Raw genomic sequence first — 17,463 nt, forward strand, 5'->3', positions numbered from 1 at the left:
AAGCAGAACTTCTCTTGAGGTCCAAAACCCACTGTTCAGGTGGGCTTTACCTCCTGGCAAAGGGAGATGGGAGTTGGGGAAGAGCAAATGGACTGTGCTGAGGCTGGCTAAGGCACAGCAGGAGGGGATGGGGAAGGAGGAAAGTGCTAAGAAAAAGGCGCAAAAGAGGGAAGAAGTTCCCATCTCCATTGACCTCAAGGCTTAGAGAAGCAACATGAGTTTTGTAGCTACTGCCCTCTTTAGAGCCTTTCTTGGGACGTGGTGAATAGCCTAGGGATATCCACACTCACATCCCTGAGTCTGTGTCTCCCTGCCAGGAGGAGACTTTGTTCAGACTCTTTGTTCAGACCTTGGTGGTATGTCCACCCTGGTCTCCTGCCCTTCCTCCTCCCAGAAGTACAATGCCTGATTCTGGACTGTTTTTGCTGATGACAGATTTGTTTTTTCGTGGTAGGATCTGAGCGAGTTGAACTCGACCACAGTGAAGAGCCCCACCAACACTGTGGCAGTGCAGAACCTCAAGGCTGGCACCATCTATGTGTTCCAGGTGCGGGCGCGCACCGTGGCCGGCTACGGCCGCTACAGTGGGAAGATGTATTTCCAGACCATGACTGAAGGTGAGTCTGCAGCTGCTCTGTAAAGGTGACTCAGGGTCTCGAGAGATGTGGAGATAGACAAGCAGCTTGTCCCCTTGCTATCAGTCCCAAGGGTGTGTTGAGAAATCACATTCAAGACCTGGAGAGAGGCCTGGGTGCTTGTTCCATGCAGGGAAGACCCCAGTTTCTGCCCAGCTTTTCTGTTGTTGGTATGTGTCTGCTCAGCTGGATGTAGAAGAAACAAAATTTATGTTTTCTACCTGCACAGTTGCTGATGACAAACACAGAGCCATGTCTTTCTTTTCTAAATTTGTGCCGCTAAATAAAACAGACCAAGCCAGTTTTCTGGCCCTGTGGCCAAGGACAAGGCACAGCATGCACCCACAAAACTAAACCTTCCTCCCAAAAGGAATAGCTCTATCCAACCTTCCTTCTGGGACACATCCCCCAGCCAGAGGGAAGTCCTGACTGCCCAGGACCAAAGCCATGCCAGGGATCAAACGTGGCCCATGCTCAGGGCTGTCCTCTGACTTCAATGACCTCATGAGGGATGGTGCAGCCCGTGCCACAGTAACCTGTTCCCTTCTCCCCGTGTGCCAGCCGAGTACCAGACCAGCGTGCAGGAGAAGCTGCCGCTCATCATCGGCTCCTCAGCGGCAGGGCTGGTGTTCCTCATCGCCGTGGTGGTCATCGGCATCGTGTGCAACAGGTAGGGCAGGCTGAGACAGCCCAGGGCCGGGCAGGGCGCGGGCGCTGGGGACAGGGGATGGCACCGGGGGGACAGAGGTGCCCCCACAGTGCAGCCCCGGCCCCGAGGGGCCCATGCTGTGCTCAGGTCTCCCTTCCCTTCCAGAAGACGGGGCTTCGAGCGGGCTGACTCGGAGTACACGGACAAGCTGCAGCACTACACCAGTGGCCACAGTACGTACCGGGGGCCCCCCCCAGCCCTGGGGGGCCGCTCGCTGCTCGGTTCGTGCTCCTGTTCACTCGGGGCTTGCAGGGAGGGCTCTGGGCAGGGTGTGCATGTGTGTGTGGGCAGGGCAGCCCCAGATCCCCCCTGCCCCTGATCCTGCCCTGCTCTCAGCCCTGCACGCTCTCAGGTTCCTGAGCGTGTCCTCCAGACCTCTGTGACAACCAACACCCCCTGAAGCATCACCATCTTCTGTGCTGCAGCATCTGCCAGCACACCATGTCTTGCTCCTCCAGCTCCTGAGCTTTGCCCATCTCCTGGGCAGCAGTGAGACCCCTTCCCTGACCTGTCCTTGTCCTGCAGAGTTCTGTCCCCTGTAGGCACCCACAGACCTTTGCCAGAGCCCATCCCAGTGCTCCCAGATTCCCAGCAGATATGAGATATATCTATATATATAGGTATATAATACAATACCTAATATGCCCTCTCTTATAGCCTCCCTCCTCCAACATCCCTGTGCAAGGCACTCCCTCACATCCAGTATTCCTGCTCAGCCTCACTGCACACCCTGCCTCACCCCAGTGCATCCTTCTTCCCCCATCCCTGGAAATGTCCAGGGCCAGGTTGCACAGAGTTTGGAGCAACCTGGGATAGTGGCAGGTGTCCCTGACCATGGCAGGGGGTGGAATGAGATGAGGTCATTTAAGATTCTTTTCAACCCAGATCATTCCATGATTCTATCATTAACCCCTGCTTTCATGTCCCTCAAATTCCTTTCTCTCCTCTCACTAGAGACCTGTTGCTCTAATCTTGCTTTATTCCAATCTCAGTTGTGATTTTCCTCATGTTCTACTTGCAGCTTCAGGATTTCTGCCCTTTTAATACCTTATTTCCATGCTATGCTCAGAGCATGGAAAACACCAGTAGTGTTTCCACTCAGGACTCACTGTTGCTGCTGCTTTTACCTGGGAAACATGTCCCAAAAGGCAGATCTGCAGCCCTGTGCCCCAGCAGCCTGTGCTGGCTGCCTCGCTATCACTTACCAGGAAAAATGACACTTTTCAGGAGACATTATGTAAATGCAGCTCTCAGTTGTTTGTCAGTCTGGGCTGCAAACACACATTCACACGTTCTCCCGGGGCCTGGTGTGGGATGTGACAGCTCCAGGCTGGGATGGGTTTAATCACTGTGCCTGCACCACTTGGAGCAGGCTGGTGCCACAGGATGCAGCAGAGCTGATGCTGCCTGGGTGCCTTTTAGCCCCTTCCTCACCCAACACACCTGGCCAGGCTCAGTCCCTGCTCAGTCCCCAGCAGTGGTTGCTGGGCAGACACTGCAGCAAATTGCCATGGCCCAGGGAGCCTGTGAGCCCTGCAGAACCCCCTGAATACAGCCAGCATCCTGGAGCTGGGAGTCAGTCTGGTGCTGTGTGGGGCTCCTTGTGCAGGGAGCTGTGAGCTCTGCTCTCCAAACAGCCCATTTTGGAGTGAGCCAGGGGCCAGAAAAGTACAGAAGGGAGAGAAGCACAGGTGAGGGTTGTCCCACAGTGCAGGTCGCTGGGATGTGGCATCAGCAGTCCAGCCTCACCAGGTCCCTTGGCCACTGCCTTTCCCATGACATGTCACTGTGTCCCCTGCTCAGCCTAGCAAGAGGAACCTGTCTTTTGTGATTTTCCTAGTGTGTCCCACTACTTCTCTTGGGGCTCCCAAGAGGGAACCCAGCCTTGGGTAGGAGTGCCAGTCAGGAGAAGAGGGCAGACAGGACTGTGCCTCCTGCTTGCACAGCTCCTGGAAGGGTGACAGATCCCCCATGGAGGAGTCTGCAGTTTCTAGTCCAGGCTCACGATGTAGCTCCCTACTGCCCCAACAATGACCTGTGGGCCAGTGTTCATTAAAAACAGTTTTAACAGTCTTGTGGAACATGGCTCTGCATGTTCTTTCTCAAACTGTTTCTCTCTGTCTGCTTTGAGCCTTGATTATGCAACTTGCTGAGATAAAAAGACCGTCACTCAAAACGTTTTCTCTTTTCCTTGATGCCAATCATTCCAGTTGCATCCATTTGTCTGACTCTCTCCCTCACCTTTGCACAGTGACTCCAGGGATGAAGATTTATATCGATCCTTTCACCTATGAAGATCCCAATGAGGCTGTCAGGGAATTTGCAAAAGAAATCGATATCTCTTGTGTCAAAATCGAGCAGGTGATTGGGGCAGGTAGGTGACCTGGGAATGGCTGGCTGGCCCTCAGCAGCACAGGCTCCTTCACGGTGCCAGGATTTGGGAGGATTTAGCCTGATGCCACTAGGACTGATGCCTCTTAAGATCTTAATTAGCCCCAGGCTGGACTAGAAGGAGCAGGGGAGTCCAATGCAGGAGAAGCAAGACCATCAGTTCCTATGTGCATATAATCCCACATGCAGTGTTCCTCAGCTGGGGGGTTGGAGAGGGAGGGCACACGGGTCAGGGGGTGGGTGCTCAGCTCAGGGACAGGCAGGGAGGGCGCAGCTGGGGCCAGGGGTCCCCTGGAGGGCACAGCAGAGGTAGAGAAGGCTCATAGGCCCTACCTTGTGTTCACAGGGGAGTTTGGTGAGGTGTGCAGTGGGCATCTCAAGCTTCCAGGCAAAAGAGAGATCTTTGTGGCCATCAAGACCCTCAAGTCTGGCTACACGGAGAAGCAGAGGCGGGACTTCCTGAGTGAGGCCAGCATCATGGGGCAGTTCGACCACCCCAACGTCATCCACCTGGAGGGGGTGGTCACCAAGAGCTCTCCAGTCATGATCATCACTGAGTTCATGGAGAATGGCTCACTGGACTCCTTCCTGCGGGTAAGAGATCTGGGAGTGCACAGCTTTAGAGGCTGTGCTAGCACAGAGGGGATTTGGGGGGAAAGTTGCCTTTCCAGTGGCCTTCCCTGCCAGCCATTCCCTGTCACTGGGGCAGCTGCTGCATAGCCAGAGCTCTGTGTTTTGGGAACAGTGTTGGAGGTGGCAGCACCAGGGCTGTCATTTCTATTGTGTCTGTCCACTCATCCCAGCAAGAGGCTGTGTTTGCCTGCCCACAGGTACACATCCAGACTGACCCATGGACACCCATGGAGGGACAGTCTGACACAGCTTTAACCCAGCAGGACCCCACCTCCAGCTGCTCTTCTAAATATTTCTAGTTCTGGGTTTGAAGTGGATAATTGATTCTGTCGAAAGAAAGTAATCTGGTCAATGGGAATAAATTGTCCCTTCTGAGCTCTCCTGTGCAGGGTGGGTGCATTCTGGGGTGACAGCAGCTGCCGTAGTGGTGCCCTTGGGATGTGTGAGGTGACTCCCAACCCCTGTGAGCTGTGCACTCCCCACCCTCCCTGGGAGGGAATATCCTGCCGGGGGTGTGGAAAGAAGCTCCTGGCTTTTGCCTGGACTGTGAATGTGCTCCTGTCACCTGTGTCCGTGTGTCCCTCAGCAAAACGACGGGCAGTTCACGGTGATCCAGCTGGTGGGGATGCTGCGGGGCATTGCCGCGGGCATGAAGTACCTGGCAGACATGAACTACGTGCACCGGGACCTGGCCGCCCGCAACATCCTGGTCAACAGCAACCTGGTGTGCAAGGTGTCCGACTTCGGCCTGTCCCGCTTCCTGGAGGACGACACCTCCGACCCCACCTACACCAGTGCTCTGGTAATGCTGCTCTTCGGCCAGGGAGGGGCAGGGGTGAAGGAAGGAGGGACCTCCCCCTTGACAGCAGGGAGCACTGTTTCAGGGTGTCAGCGGTGGAGAGGTCCCAGACGAGAAAGAGCGATGAAATAAACTGAAGAAGATTTTCCCTTGCAAGGTCCTGTCATTCTTGTGGATAGTTGAGCCTTCCTCCAGATGTGCCTGCAAACACACACATGTCCCTGAAAAGCCCTTGGTTGGGATCATGTGCTGCGCCCTCCCCGTATGATTCACCTGGGATCCTTTGAGAAGTGACACTACCCTGACAGATTTGTTCCCAGGGCAGCAAGTCTGGGTTTCTTACCATCACTGTCCAGTCATGCTGCCCTGCTGTCCTTCCTCATGTCATCTCACTGGCTCAGCCCCAAGAAGGACAGACTGAAAGTGTAGGAAGTGTGGGTGGGTGCCAGATACTGATCTTCCAGCGAGTATCCAATTTAAACAGAAAAACACTCCTAAAAATGACTTCATGTAACAACTTCCCAGGAAAACCTTGGTGCCATAGATGCAAGTGCCACCAAGAACTTGTGGCTCATGTCAGGCTTCAGGAGGTGCCCCAGGACCAGAGGATTATTTGGTTTTGCTCAATGAGAGCTCAGCCAGGAGTTCTCATTAATACCACACAGAAATGCTCTGCACAGTGCATGAGGATCAATGCCCACATCAGGAATCCTTGGAAATCAGTGTTGATAGAGCTGGGCCATGACCTGTAGGAAATCACCTCTCCTGGTCTTTTGGAGCTGGCAATGATGAGTTGCCTGGCACAGCTCTTAGTAAATTTTATCGGTAGCTAAATACCTAACAAACACCTAAAAATGTGTGGGTTTATTCTCATCTGTGTAGCTTCAGACATCAGCTGATCCATCTCACACAGCCATCAATGGTTTTACAAACACTAATAACATTTATTTTTCATATATCCCTTACAGCCAATTAAATTTCCCTTTGTTAACTAAATACATGGTGTTTACTGCTGTTCTCTATCCCTGGTTTTATGCCTGTAGCTTTTCTCTCTAGTAATAAATTCATCATTGCTAATTTATTCTCCTTGAACTGTGGGCACTGTAGCAGGATATTTATTATCCATAATGACAGACTATATGCACCTACTGTATAATAAGTATTTTCCTCTGCAAAATGGTTTTTATCATCATTCTCCCAATGACCTTGTGTCCATGGGTGAGCAAAAGCCACAAGTTCTGGCCTGGGAGGTTCATGCTGGACCTTTGGAAAGTCTTTGGAGTGGTGAAGCTCCAGGTCAGACCCCCACAGAGATAGGCAGTGTCACTGAACTGAGTTCCCACTCAGAACCCTCCAAAGTCTAAATTCTTCTTTAGGACTTCTTTTTAGCCATTTTTAAAATCCACTGCTTGCCAGGAGTTCTGTCAGGAGTCTGCCTGATGGAGAGGACATCCTGTTTGGTATGGATTGCTTCGTCTTCCCCTTTTGTAGAAAACAATGTTTTGTCTGAGGTTTGTGGCTGCGAAAAGATTAAGAAACATTATCTTTTTTCATTATTCTGGCATGTACTGGGGCTGAGTACTATGGAGTCCTGGGAGACCCTTAATAAGACGTGGCAGTTGTTCATTGACAAAATATAATGTTTTTTAATCTTCTCACAGCCACAAAACACAGACACTTCTGTTTATTTTTTCAGCACAGAGGAAGATTTTCCCTTCAGAAGATCCCTTGAGTGAATGGCTCAAGTCCAAAGCCCCTGGTAGAAAATCAGGAGGCAGGAAGGGCTTAAGCAGAGCCTTCAATCCCTGTGTCCCCATTTGTGTGTGCCACTTCTGTGCTTAACTCGTCAGAGGGAGTGGAGAACCCTGATTGCTCCAGAGCTGGATGACAGAGACCCCAGTGCCCACCCAGTCTTATCCCATTTCCCACCAGTGACCCCCCCATCCCATACTGAAGGATCAGAACATGGTGGATCAGCTGTAGATCCACAGACAGACTGGGGCACCAGGACTCAGGCCAGAAATGGTCTACTGCTGACTTCAAAGAGTGGAAGCTGTAGGAGGCTGAAGAGGAAGGTGATCTAATTCCCTTTATTCTGCTCTGCAGGTAGCCAGGTGACAGTGAAAGGATAGAGGCAGATCAGTTTGGGTTTTTTACATTCCTGGGCATTCACTTTCTACCAAAGACCCTGTTAGCACCATGGGCATTTTGCCATGCCAGGAGCAGGGGGCAGGGGGAAGGAGCTGGCCTTGGTTAAGATGGTGACAAGGAGACTGAGGGGACACTTCTCAGTGACCTTCAGGGCAGTAACGAAGAGACAGAGTCAAACTCTTTGCAGTGGCACCAGCTGATAAAATAAAGGGGTCATAGACAAAAATGTGGCTGGGGAGTTCAAGGTGAGCAACAGGAAAAGCTCTTTCCTCAGGAGGGTGTTGGGACAGGTCACCAAATGAGAAGAATCACCATCGTCAATGAAGGCTTCCAGGATGACTGGACAATTCACATCCACCCTGAGGGACAGACAGTCCTGTGCTTCCTTCCTTCTGGGATTTTACTAGAACATCACAGAGGTGTGGACATGCTATTTTTCAGTTGCTCCTGCTCTCTCTGTTACCATCCCGCTTTTGTCCTGCAGGGTGGGAAGATCCCGATCCGCTGGACGGCACCTGAGGCCATTCAGTACAGAAAGTTCACCTCAGCCAGCGACGTGTGGAGCTATGGAATCGTCATGTGGGAGGTGATGTCCTACGGAGAGCGGCCCTACTGGGACATGACCAACCAGGATGTGAGTTCTGGGAAAGCAGGGGCAGAAACACTGCAATGGGGAGCATGGCAAGGACAAAGCATGTCCACAGCCTGTCCCAGCCTCTGGCAGGTCCAGAGCCTTCTCTGTTATGGCAGATGTGTCCAAGGTCAACACCTTTGGAAGCAGTAATGGGAATGATCTGGGGTTTATTGTGGCCCCATGGTGCTGCTGTGGCACAGATTGGGGATGGCACAGCACCCACTGCACAGGGCTAACGGGAGCACCCCAGGGGTGTTGGCAGGTGCCGAGAAAGGGAAGGAGCAGGTGAGTGGAAAAGGAGATGTCACTGAGCTGAGAGCCTCTGGAGCAGAGCTTCATCTGCTGGGATCACAGACACTCCAGGAAGGTCTGTTACAAAGCCACACGATGGCTTGTGTCCGAAGAGACCTTTAAAGATCATCTCCTTCCAACCCCCTGCCATGGTCAAGGACATCTGCTAGATGGTCATGAAATCTCCTGTGGGAAGCTTGGACTGTGGTCTGTAAGAAGCCAAGTAATTTAGGCACAGCTAGAAACCAAAACCACGAGGTACTTCATAACATGCTCAATTTTAAATATTTCATTCCTCTGCTCTAATTCATGTCAAACAGTTACATGCACTCCTTGCTCCGGGTGTGTTTCCTGCAAGGGTGGCCCCTGGCTGCACTCCCTGCCCTCAGCACAGCAATGCCATTTCCATTCTCCCTGGTCCTCTTGCTGTGGTACCTGGGGTCAAAGCCCATCTGGCCAGTGGCAGTGAGTGCTGTGAGGATGCTTCATCTACATGTGTGCGTCAGAAGGCTTCTTTTAACTCTGTCTCTCAGAACAGCTGCCCTCACATAAAGAATACTCAGAATGTAACACCAAGGTCCTGGGTGGACCTAGGGGATGTAGAAAGCTTGTCCTGGCTCTTGCAGCTCTGCTGGCTTCCCCAGTGCTGGCTTCTCAGAGCAGCCTCTGGGTAGTCCCTTGGAAGCCTGCAGACATGCACTTTGTCTCCACCATCCTGTGGGCTCCAAAGGCCTTGCCTTACAGGGAGAGAGTGAGGGCCAAGCTCCCTGTCCCTCCTGTCCCTCCTCCTGTCCCTATGGCAGATCAGACCTTTTCTATTTCAATAGATCTCCATCTGTGCCACATCAGGTTTCTCTAGAGTGGGACTGTTTCCTCCCTACTGCCTGGTGGGAAATTTATTAATATGAATTCTTAAGCCTGGAGCAGGGGGATGATGCCTTAGAACCTTTGGCTGTTCACAGCCTCTGCTACACCAGGAAAATGTTTCCATCAGATCTTGGAAGCCGAGGGATGGGACTTTGGGGTCTGCATTTCTCAGCAAGGACAATTCCCTTCCTGCTAAGCCATTGTTGTCACCTCAGTTTCAAGCGTGTCCTGCACCAGATATTCCTGTACCTTCCCTGTGCCTTGTCCTTCTCCTGGAGCTCTTCCCTAGCTGGTTTCTCCTGCCGCGGCTGCGGCAGCACCGATCGCTGTGCCGGGGATGGCAGAGCTGTGCCTGTCCCTGGCACCTCCCGCTGCGCGTCGCTGTCCCCAGCCCCTGCTCCCTTTCCATGCTGCAGGACACGGTTCCCCAGAAGCTGTCACCACTTAAGCACAGCTGGTCCTGCTGTGGAGGAACGTGGCGGATATTGAGGGCAGATTACCCTCCTGACCCTGGGGTGTGAGCGCCTGGGGCGGTGGCTGGGAGAGGACATGGAGAGAGCTGGGGCTGCCTCTGGGATGTGGCTGATGGCAGCGGGACTCGCTGGGAACAGAGAGGAGTGCTTGCTGCTTGCGTGGAGCTGCTGCCACCCTGCGCCTCCCCTGGCACTGGCCCTGAACCCAGGGAGCTGGGCTGGGGCTTAGCACCACTTGGGAGGTTCCCTGAGCTGCACAAAGTGCATCAGTAGCCATGGAATCCTTGAGGCTGGAAAAGGCTCTGAGATCGGTGAGTCCAACCATCAACGTAGCACTGCTGTGTTCACCCTAAACATGTCCCCAAGTGCCACATCCACTCACCTTTTGAAGCCTTAAAGGATGGTGACTCCACCTCTTCCCTGCACAGCCTGTTGCAATGCTTGACAGTCCCTTCCCTACTGTCCAATCCAAACGTTCCCTGGTACAACTTGAGGCCATTTACTCTAGTCCTGCCACTTGTTACCTGGGAGAAGAGACCATCACTCCCCGGTTCCACCCTCCTGTCAGTGATTTGTAGAGGACTTACCTCTGGTCAGACCTTCACAGGCCCCGTGGGGCCACCACCATGTCCAACCAGGGCAGCAGAACTGGGTTCTTCCATCTGGCAAATTCTGGCAGCAGCAGTGCCAGCCCCATGTCTCAGGTCAGCCTGCCCAGCAGCTTGGCCACACACAACAGTGCCTCCAGCACTCCCAATCCATTCTCTGCCTAGAGCCACAGGCCATCTCAAACCTGCCAGATGCCCCATCTCACACTCTGGATTGTTTGGCATGGATCAGCCACCAGCTCTTCCTTGCTTCTCTCCCATTCCCATACCCATTCCCAATCCCAGTATCCTTAATTTTCTCTGTGTAGTCTCCCTACTCAACAATATGTCCACCATCACGAGTATGTCTAGACTTCCCCAGGATGGGGGCACAGCCATAGGGAATCCCACCAGAAAGATCTTCAGAAGTGTGCAAGACATGGCTGGACAAAGCCATGGCAGCCTTGATCCCATGGTGAGAATAGCCAGAGACATGGAGGTTCTTCCTCAGGATCCCTGAGGGAGGTTCTGGCACTCTTCCTTCCCTTGACCATCATTCCCATGGAGACTTCAACATTTCAAGATCTGCTCCTGATTTCTGCAGTATCCTCAGTTCTGGTTTTTGTCCTTACTTCTGGGTTTTGTTGCCATGCACAAGCCCATCTCTGGTGTTCAAGACTCCTTCTGCTCATCCTTCAGTGCCTTTGCTGTGCGTGGCCAAGGAGGCAGGAGAATCCTGCCTGTACAGATGTTCCTGGAAGAAGTGGAGCAGCTCCATCCTCATTTGTCACCCAGGAGAGGATTGAGGGCTGAGTGCAGGGAGCTGGAGTTCCCCTTGAAGAAGATCCTCCAGTCTTTGTTCCATTCCAGAAGATCCTCCAGTCCTTGCTCCAACCCTTGTGGACATTGCAAGACCAGACATTTTCCTGGATTGTGTGGAGCAATAAGAAGAGACCAAAGCCTTTTTGGATGAGCCTGGAGGTGCAGCATGACTTTGGCAAGGTGTGCTGCAGCTCTTCTGTGCACACTGCAACCAAGTTCTCCTGGGCTCTGCTGACTGGGGTCTGAGTCCTCCCCATGGTGTTTTGCACTTGCACAGGCCTGCAGAAAGAGCCAGCTGTTTCTGCTGACTGAGCCTCCCATGCCATGGCACGACCCTCTCACCTGGACAAGCTGGCTTGTGTCAGGAGTACAAAACACCACTGGGGGATGGAAAACACAGGGATGGGCTCCCTGTCTGTAACTCACCCCCCTTGTTTTCTCAGCAAGCTGTTGTGCTGTGTGCAAGGGAAGCATGATCCCTTCTCTCTGACTCCCCTGCTTGCAGCTGTGGGATCACACATCCTGTCAGGGCAACAGGGGTGCTCCTTTCCCCAGATCAGGAGACTGCTCCTGACAATCAGCCACCCAGGCTGGATGGCTGAGCAAAGCTGGTGGCACCTCCCAGGACACCTCACACCTCACCTGACCTGCTGAGGGCTGGAAGTTACAGTGTGAGGTGGGGACGAGGTGGGAAGGCAGCAGTGAGTACAGGTTACAGGATCAGTCATGTCAGTCACCCTCAGGATCCCAGAAAAGGCGCTTTATGAATTAAATAGGTTTTATCACAGCTGTACTGATGCCTCTTTTTCTTCCTGCAGGTGATAAATGCCATTGAGCAGGACTATCGGCTGCCACCACCCATGGACTGCCCAAATGCCCTTCACCAGCTGATGCTTGACTGTTGGCAGAAGGATCGGAACCACAGGCCCAAATTTGGGCAAATTGTCAACACCTTGGATAAAATGATCCGAAATCCAAACAGCCTGAAAGCCATGGCACCTCTCTCCTCTGGGTATGTCTCTGTCCTCCTCTTGTCCTTTGGCTTCTCTGAGCAAGTCTGGTGTCCTCTGGGTCCTGGTGGTACCACCCTTGCACCTCTCAGAGCTACTTTAGAGCTTGACCTGTGTTTGATCCTTTATAGGGAGAGCATTAAAAGATCATAGAATTCACAACTCGGGGTGGAAGAGACCTTAAAGTCCATCTCATTCAACCCCTGCAATGGGCAGGGACAGCTTCCACTATCCCAGCTTGCTCCAAGCCCCATCCAGCCTGGCCTTGGACACTGCCAGGCTTGGGGCATCCACAGAGCAGGGATGCAGATGTCAAGGTCCCTCTTCTTGGGCAGCTCTGGTGAGCACAGGCAGCTCTTGCACAGTGCACTCTGCACATAGAGGAGCACCTTGGTTTCATGTACATGGGGATGCTGGGGTGGTGGGATTGTTCTGTTATTCCAGTCCCACTGCACTGGGAGCAGATAAAGCCCCGTGAGGCAGTGTGGAGTTTTCCTGGGTTGGGTGGTTTGCAGCAGCTTGTGGGAAGTACTGCTCCGATATGAGAATGAGCTTTCTCCCAGTGAGCAGCCAGGATTTAAAGCATCCTATCATCTCTGATGGCTGCTGCCTCTCCTGCAGGAACTGATCCAGAAGGGCTTCCCTGATGCTCTGCACAGTGCTTCCCTTGGCAGAACAGTGATTTCTGGGTGGAATTCCACACTACAGGGCAGTGTGTGCACTGTGAATGATGCTGATCCTGTGCCTCCAGCTGCTGGAGGGTGCAGGAGCAGTCATCCTTGCAGCTCTTGGTCTGTCACTGCCCATTTCTGTGTTTCAGGATGAACCTCCCCCTCCTTGACCGCACAATCCCGGATTACACCAGCTTCAACACTGTGGATGAATGGCTGGATGCCATCAAGATGAGCCAGTACAAGGAGAGCTTTGCCAGTGCTGGTTTCACCACCTTTGATGTAGTATCTCAGATGACTGTAGAGTAAGTGCCCAGGCTTTGAGTCCCAAAGCACAAGGAAAAGTCCCAGCAGTTTTGCAACAATTGGTATTGAATTAGATTTTGTTTTCATGTGATGTAGTTTTACTTTTATGGAATTGTTGCTTTGTGGAGCCGCTTCTAATCTAGTCATTCTCTAGACCATGTGTCTGTCACTCTGCACCTGCAGAATTCCTCTCCCCATTACCACTCTGTGAAAATGAACACCCCTGCCAAGGGTGTCCAAACCCCTCCATAGGACAAACTGAGATTTCAGGCTGGCATCAGACAATTCTCCAGAGCACTTCTGAACTCTGCAGTCCTCTTGGATGGCTGATGTATTGATGGAGACAAGCATGGTGCAAAGATGTGCCTAAGAAAGGCAGAATCAGAGTGGTTACAGTTGAAAGGGACCACTGGAGGTCATCCAGTCCAACCTTCCTGCTCAGCTTCTAGAGCTCCTCACTCAGGATTATATCTGTGGAAAGAGATTTCACACGCATTCTGGGCATTGATTTCTTCCCATTGCCTCTCATCCTGTTGCTCTGCCACACGGAGCAGAGCCTGGCTCCAGCCTCTGCCATGTCCCCTCACACACCTCGATAAGATCCCCTTGTGGGGGGTGGTTTCAAGTTTGTGCTGCATCCACTAAAAGTGTCCTGCATCTACAAAAATTATCCTGCAATGACAATTGACAAGTGACAATCAGCACCTGATTATTAGCAGGTTCTTTAGAGAAATCAGGCAGCTGAAATCCCAGTTCTGGAGGGTTTTGAAATCCCTTGTGGCTGACTGGGACTTTGATGCCTCTGCTGAAAGATTTGTGGCTGGCTGCAGGTATCTGTAGAAACCCTCAGAAAGGGCCAAGCATTAGAGCCATCTCTAAGGGCTGCAGTGTCTCTGAGCGTGGTGGCCAGGGAGGATTTTGGATTTGTGCTTAAACCCAGATCTTAAATCTACCAGTGAGTCAGAATCCATTCTCTCAAACAGCCACTGTGATTTTCTTTGGCTTTTTGTTCTTATTTGCTGCTGGGAAGTTCCCGTGGCAGTTCTGTTTTGGGACATCTGTAGTGCAATTCCAAGGCCCTGAGGACAGTTTTGGCACAGTATTGGCTGGGTTTATACAACAGAAAGAGAAAGAGCTCACTGGAGGGGACTCTCTGAAGGGTAGGGAGGAACTTCGACCAAAGGGAGGTATCAGACCACAACCCACCCCTGCCTGGGTTCTGCTGTTTGCAATATCTGACAGCAGGCAGGATGCAGACAATCCAGCTAATGCTGGCTGTTCTTTCACAGACATCCTGTGTCCCTTAAACACCAATTCTCCCCGTCCCTTACCATGTCCCTCAAATCCTCTCCAAGAGCCTTCACCACAATTCCAAGGGCATCCTCAGCTCATGTCCCACTAGTTTTGGCAAACTTCCACATTCCTCACCTGCTTGGCTGAATGTGCAATAGAGAGGACACTCCCAAGTCCTTTTTCCTTGGAAAATTGTGGTGTAACAGGACTTGACACCACCCCTGATGTTCACTGGCCTTTGCAGAAGCTGATAGGAATGTCAGTGGAGCTGCTGATTCATCCAGATTTGGAAAGCCAGCAAAGTGTGAATGTTTCCTGAAAACTGACTCACTTCCCCAAATCCACATGGTCTCAACACTGACCTACTGGAAGAGATTTTCACTGGTTTGTCTGGACACCTGGGACACCAAATTATCTTTCAAGAGTCATAGAACCATTTGAGTTGGAAGGGACCTTAAAGCTCATCTTAAAGCCATGGGCTTTAAGGCTCTTTCCACTATCCCAGCTTGCTCCAAGCCCCATGCAGCCTGGTCTTGGACACTTCCAGGGAAGGGCCAGCCTCAGCTTCTCTGGGCAGCCTGAACCAGGGCCTCACCACCCTCTGAGCAAAGAATTCCTTCCCAATATCCAATCAAATATTTAATGTCTAGGGCAGAAGGCTTGGAATCACAGGATTGTGCAGAGCCACAGTCTTATTCTGGTTTACAGACACAAGTGAAGAATTTTTTGCACCCTTTGGAGCTCCCCTCTACCCTTCTTTGCCCAATAACCTCCACTCTAATAATGGCAAAGATTTTGCCATCTTCCCCTTAAATGTCTGTTCTTAACACTCAAGGACAAAAGGCACCTGAAATTCCTTCAGGTCAGATTTGGGTCACGTGGTCTCCCATCCCCTGATGGGAAGAAGAAGAAGAAGAAGATCTGAAGATTTCATGACTGAGGTTTATTCGCCAAGGGGGAGATGACAGCAAACTCAGCTGGAGACACAGATAGGACCAATTTAGAGCCACACTCAGGCTCTCGGCATGACTTTGATTTCTCTCAGATGTCTAAATCTATAAAAAATAGCTGTCCAGAAATGAGATTGCCATGACTTAACAAAAGGATAAGTGTAAAAATTGATCACTTCATGGTCTTATCTGCTCAAAGGAAAAGCATCATGAACAGCATCATCTGCATATGGGGGTCAGATCTACACTGAGGAGGGGCAGCACATCCCTGTCCAATGTCTCCAGGGGTAGAAAAAATGGGTTAGTGTGTCACAAAATGAAAGAAAATCAAAAATACAAAACAGTAAATGGGTAAAAAATTTAAGACAAATTGACTCACAAGCAGAGAGCAGAGCCTGTGGCATTTTGTTTCACACTCTCTGTTGAGGTTCAGGACTCTGAGGGTGCTGCAGGTAGGTAGAAAGTGCAAAGATTGGACAATAAGCAGGAAAAAGTGAAAGAGTAGAGGTTTCACAGGGTTTGCATCTGTTTGTTGCACTCAGGAAGAAATTGTGCATACTTCAGCTCTCTAAATACTGTTCTCATGGACTCAGAATCAGGGAATCATAGAATCACAGAATCACAGAATGGTTTGGGTTGAAAGGGATCTTAAAGATAATTTTAAATACCATCTATGATCTTGTTCTGCTGTGAGAAAATACCTCCTGATATTTGTGTTTGTTTCCTTTCCTCCCAAAGGGACATTCTGCGAGTCGGGGTCACTTTAGCAGGACACCAGAAGAAAATTCTGAACAGTATCCAGGTGATGAGAGCACAGATGAACCAAATCCAGTCTGTGGAGGTTTGATAGCTGCCTGTCCTCCCACTCCTCCTCCTCGAGGCCCTGCTCCCCTTTGCCCCTGTATGTCCAAGCTCCAGTTCCTGAGTGTTCTGCATGGACCAGAGACAGGCAGCTGCTCTGAGGATCACGGCAGCAGGAGGGAACACCCTGTCCTCAACAATGAGAAGTTGCCAAGAGCTTCTAGAATTTAAGCAATGGAAAAAGGGAACAAAAAAAAAGACAACTATTTTGAAAAAAAGAAAAAACAAAAAAACAAAAATGAACAAACTACAAAATATTTTTAAATAATAATAAAGCAATTGCATTCTTGAAAAGGGCTCCAAGACCAATGGGAGTCTCCAAAGGAAGAGAAAAGAGCAGCTTCATGTTTCCTCTTGCACAAGGCTGCTGCAGCTGGACCCAGGCACCTCTGGAGCAGTGGGACTTCTCCAGGAAGAGGAATGCAAGGAAAGGCCACGAGAAGCACATCTCTTCCTCCCGTGGGCTCTGGGAATGCTGTGAGCCAGGCCCTTCCCCAGAGCCCCTGTGAGCAGATCAGACGGGGAGAGCTGAAGCTCTTTGGTGCTGTGAAACCAAGTGCATCTCAGAAACTGATGGACTCCTTCAAAAGCTGAAGACTTTTTTTAAAAAAAAAAACAAACAAAAACACAACAAATAAACTAAGACTCGAGGAGGCTGTTTCCAACGAATGAGAAGGAATCTGTGACGCCTGGGGGGGTGGGGATGGGGAAAACCAATCCTTTTTACATCTCTTATTTTCTCTTGTCATGGAACAGTTTTGTGAGTGACAGTTTCCTAAGGGTCCGTCCATCCACCCTCCAATGGCATCGTGTCTCATACATATCATTGCTCAAGACTTTTAGTGATATCCTTTCTAGATGCCAATGATCTTTTCCCAGAAGACTTCCCAAGTACAGTATGTAGTAGTTTTTGATTACAAATGCTGACGTGTACCTTTATTTTTCGGTTGTCATTGTTGGGAGATTTGTCCTTTTACATTGTTTTGTTAACATCAATTTGTGAGTTTGGGGTTGGAAATTTTCGGTTGGTTGGGGGTTTGGTTTTTTTTTAATGAAAAAGAAATGACATCTCCAAGCATCATATCATCCAAGAATTTAAATCCCTTCCCTGTGGAAGGAAAAATTGCAGCTTATTGACCATATGCCAGGAGAAAAAGGTTTTTTATATGCACATTTCCTCCTGTTTGCTTATTTGTTCTTTCCAATTGGTCGTGGCACAACAGATGTTAGTGGCTGTTGGGGTTCCAGGTGTTTGCCAAAGTGAAATGGCCACCAGCTCAACTCGGGGGTGAGCAGCATCACAGGGGGGTTGGGAGGGAAATGTGGGAGGGTGGAGGGTTTTTGTGAGGGAATGATGACTCCACAGCTGGCTTCAGAGCC

The 17,463-nt window shown here is 50.9% G+C and overlaps 1 protein-coding gene across 2 annotated transcripts in view; it reads left to right on the top strand.

Moving 5' to 3' along the window:
* Positions 1–16,271, top strand: part of EPHB2 (EPH receptor B2) — a 122,897-nt gene extending 106,626 nt beyond the window's left edge. The window contains exons 7-16 of one of the 2 annotated variants that reach the window (XM_039702321.1): positions 455–617; positions 1,197–1,305; positions 1,450–1,517; positions 3,596–3,718; positions 4,082–4,329; positions 4,955–5,170; positions 7,803–7,952; positions 11,811–12,004; positions 12,823–12,978; positions 15,961–16,271. In XM_039702321.1, coding sequence (XP_039558255.1) covers positions 455–617; positions 1,197–1,305; positions 1,450–1,517; positions 3,596–3,718; positions 4,082–4,329; positions 4,955–5,170; positions 7,803–7,952; positions 11,811–12,004; positions 12,823–12,978; positions 15,961–16,069 — 1,536 coding nt within the window. In that variant the 3' untranslated portion in view covers positions 16,070–16,271. The remainder of the gene's footprint in view (positions 1–454; positions 618–1,196; positions 1,306–1,449; positions 1,518–3,595; positions 3,719–4,081; positions 4,330–4,954; positions 5,171–7,802; positions 7,953–11,810; positions 12,005–12,822; positions 12,979–15,960) is intronic. The other variant, XM_039702322.1, reaches the window with a different exon arrangement.
* The last annotated feature ends 1,192 nt before the right edge of the window (positions 16,272–17,463 follow it).

Source organism: Passer montanus, unplaced genomic scaffold (genome assembly GCF_014805655.1).
Source record: "Passer montanus isolate IOZ18808 unplaced genomic scaffold, ASM1480565v1 scaffold155, whole genome shotgun sequence".
Taxonomy (NCBI): domain Eukaryota; kingdom Metazoa; phylum Chordata; class Aves; order Passeriformes; family Passeridae; genus Passer; species Passer montanus.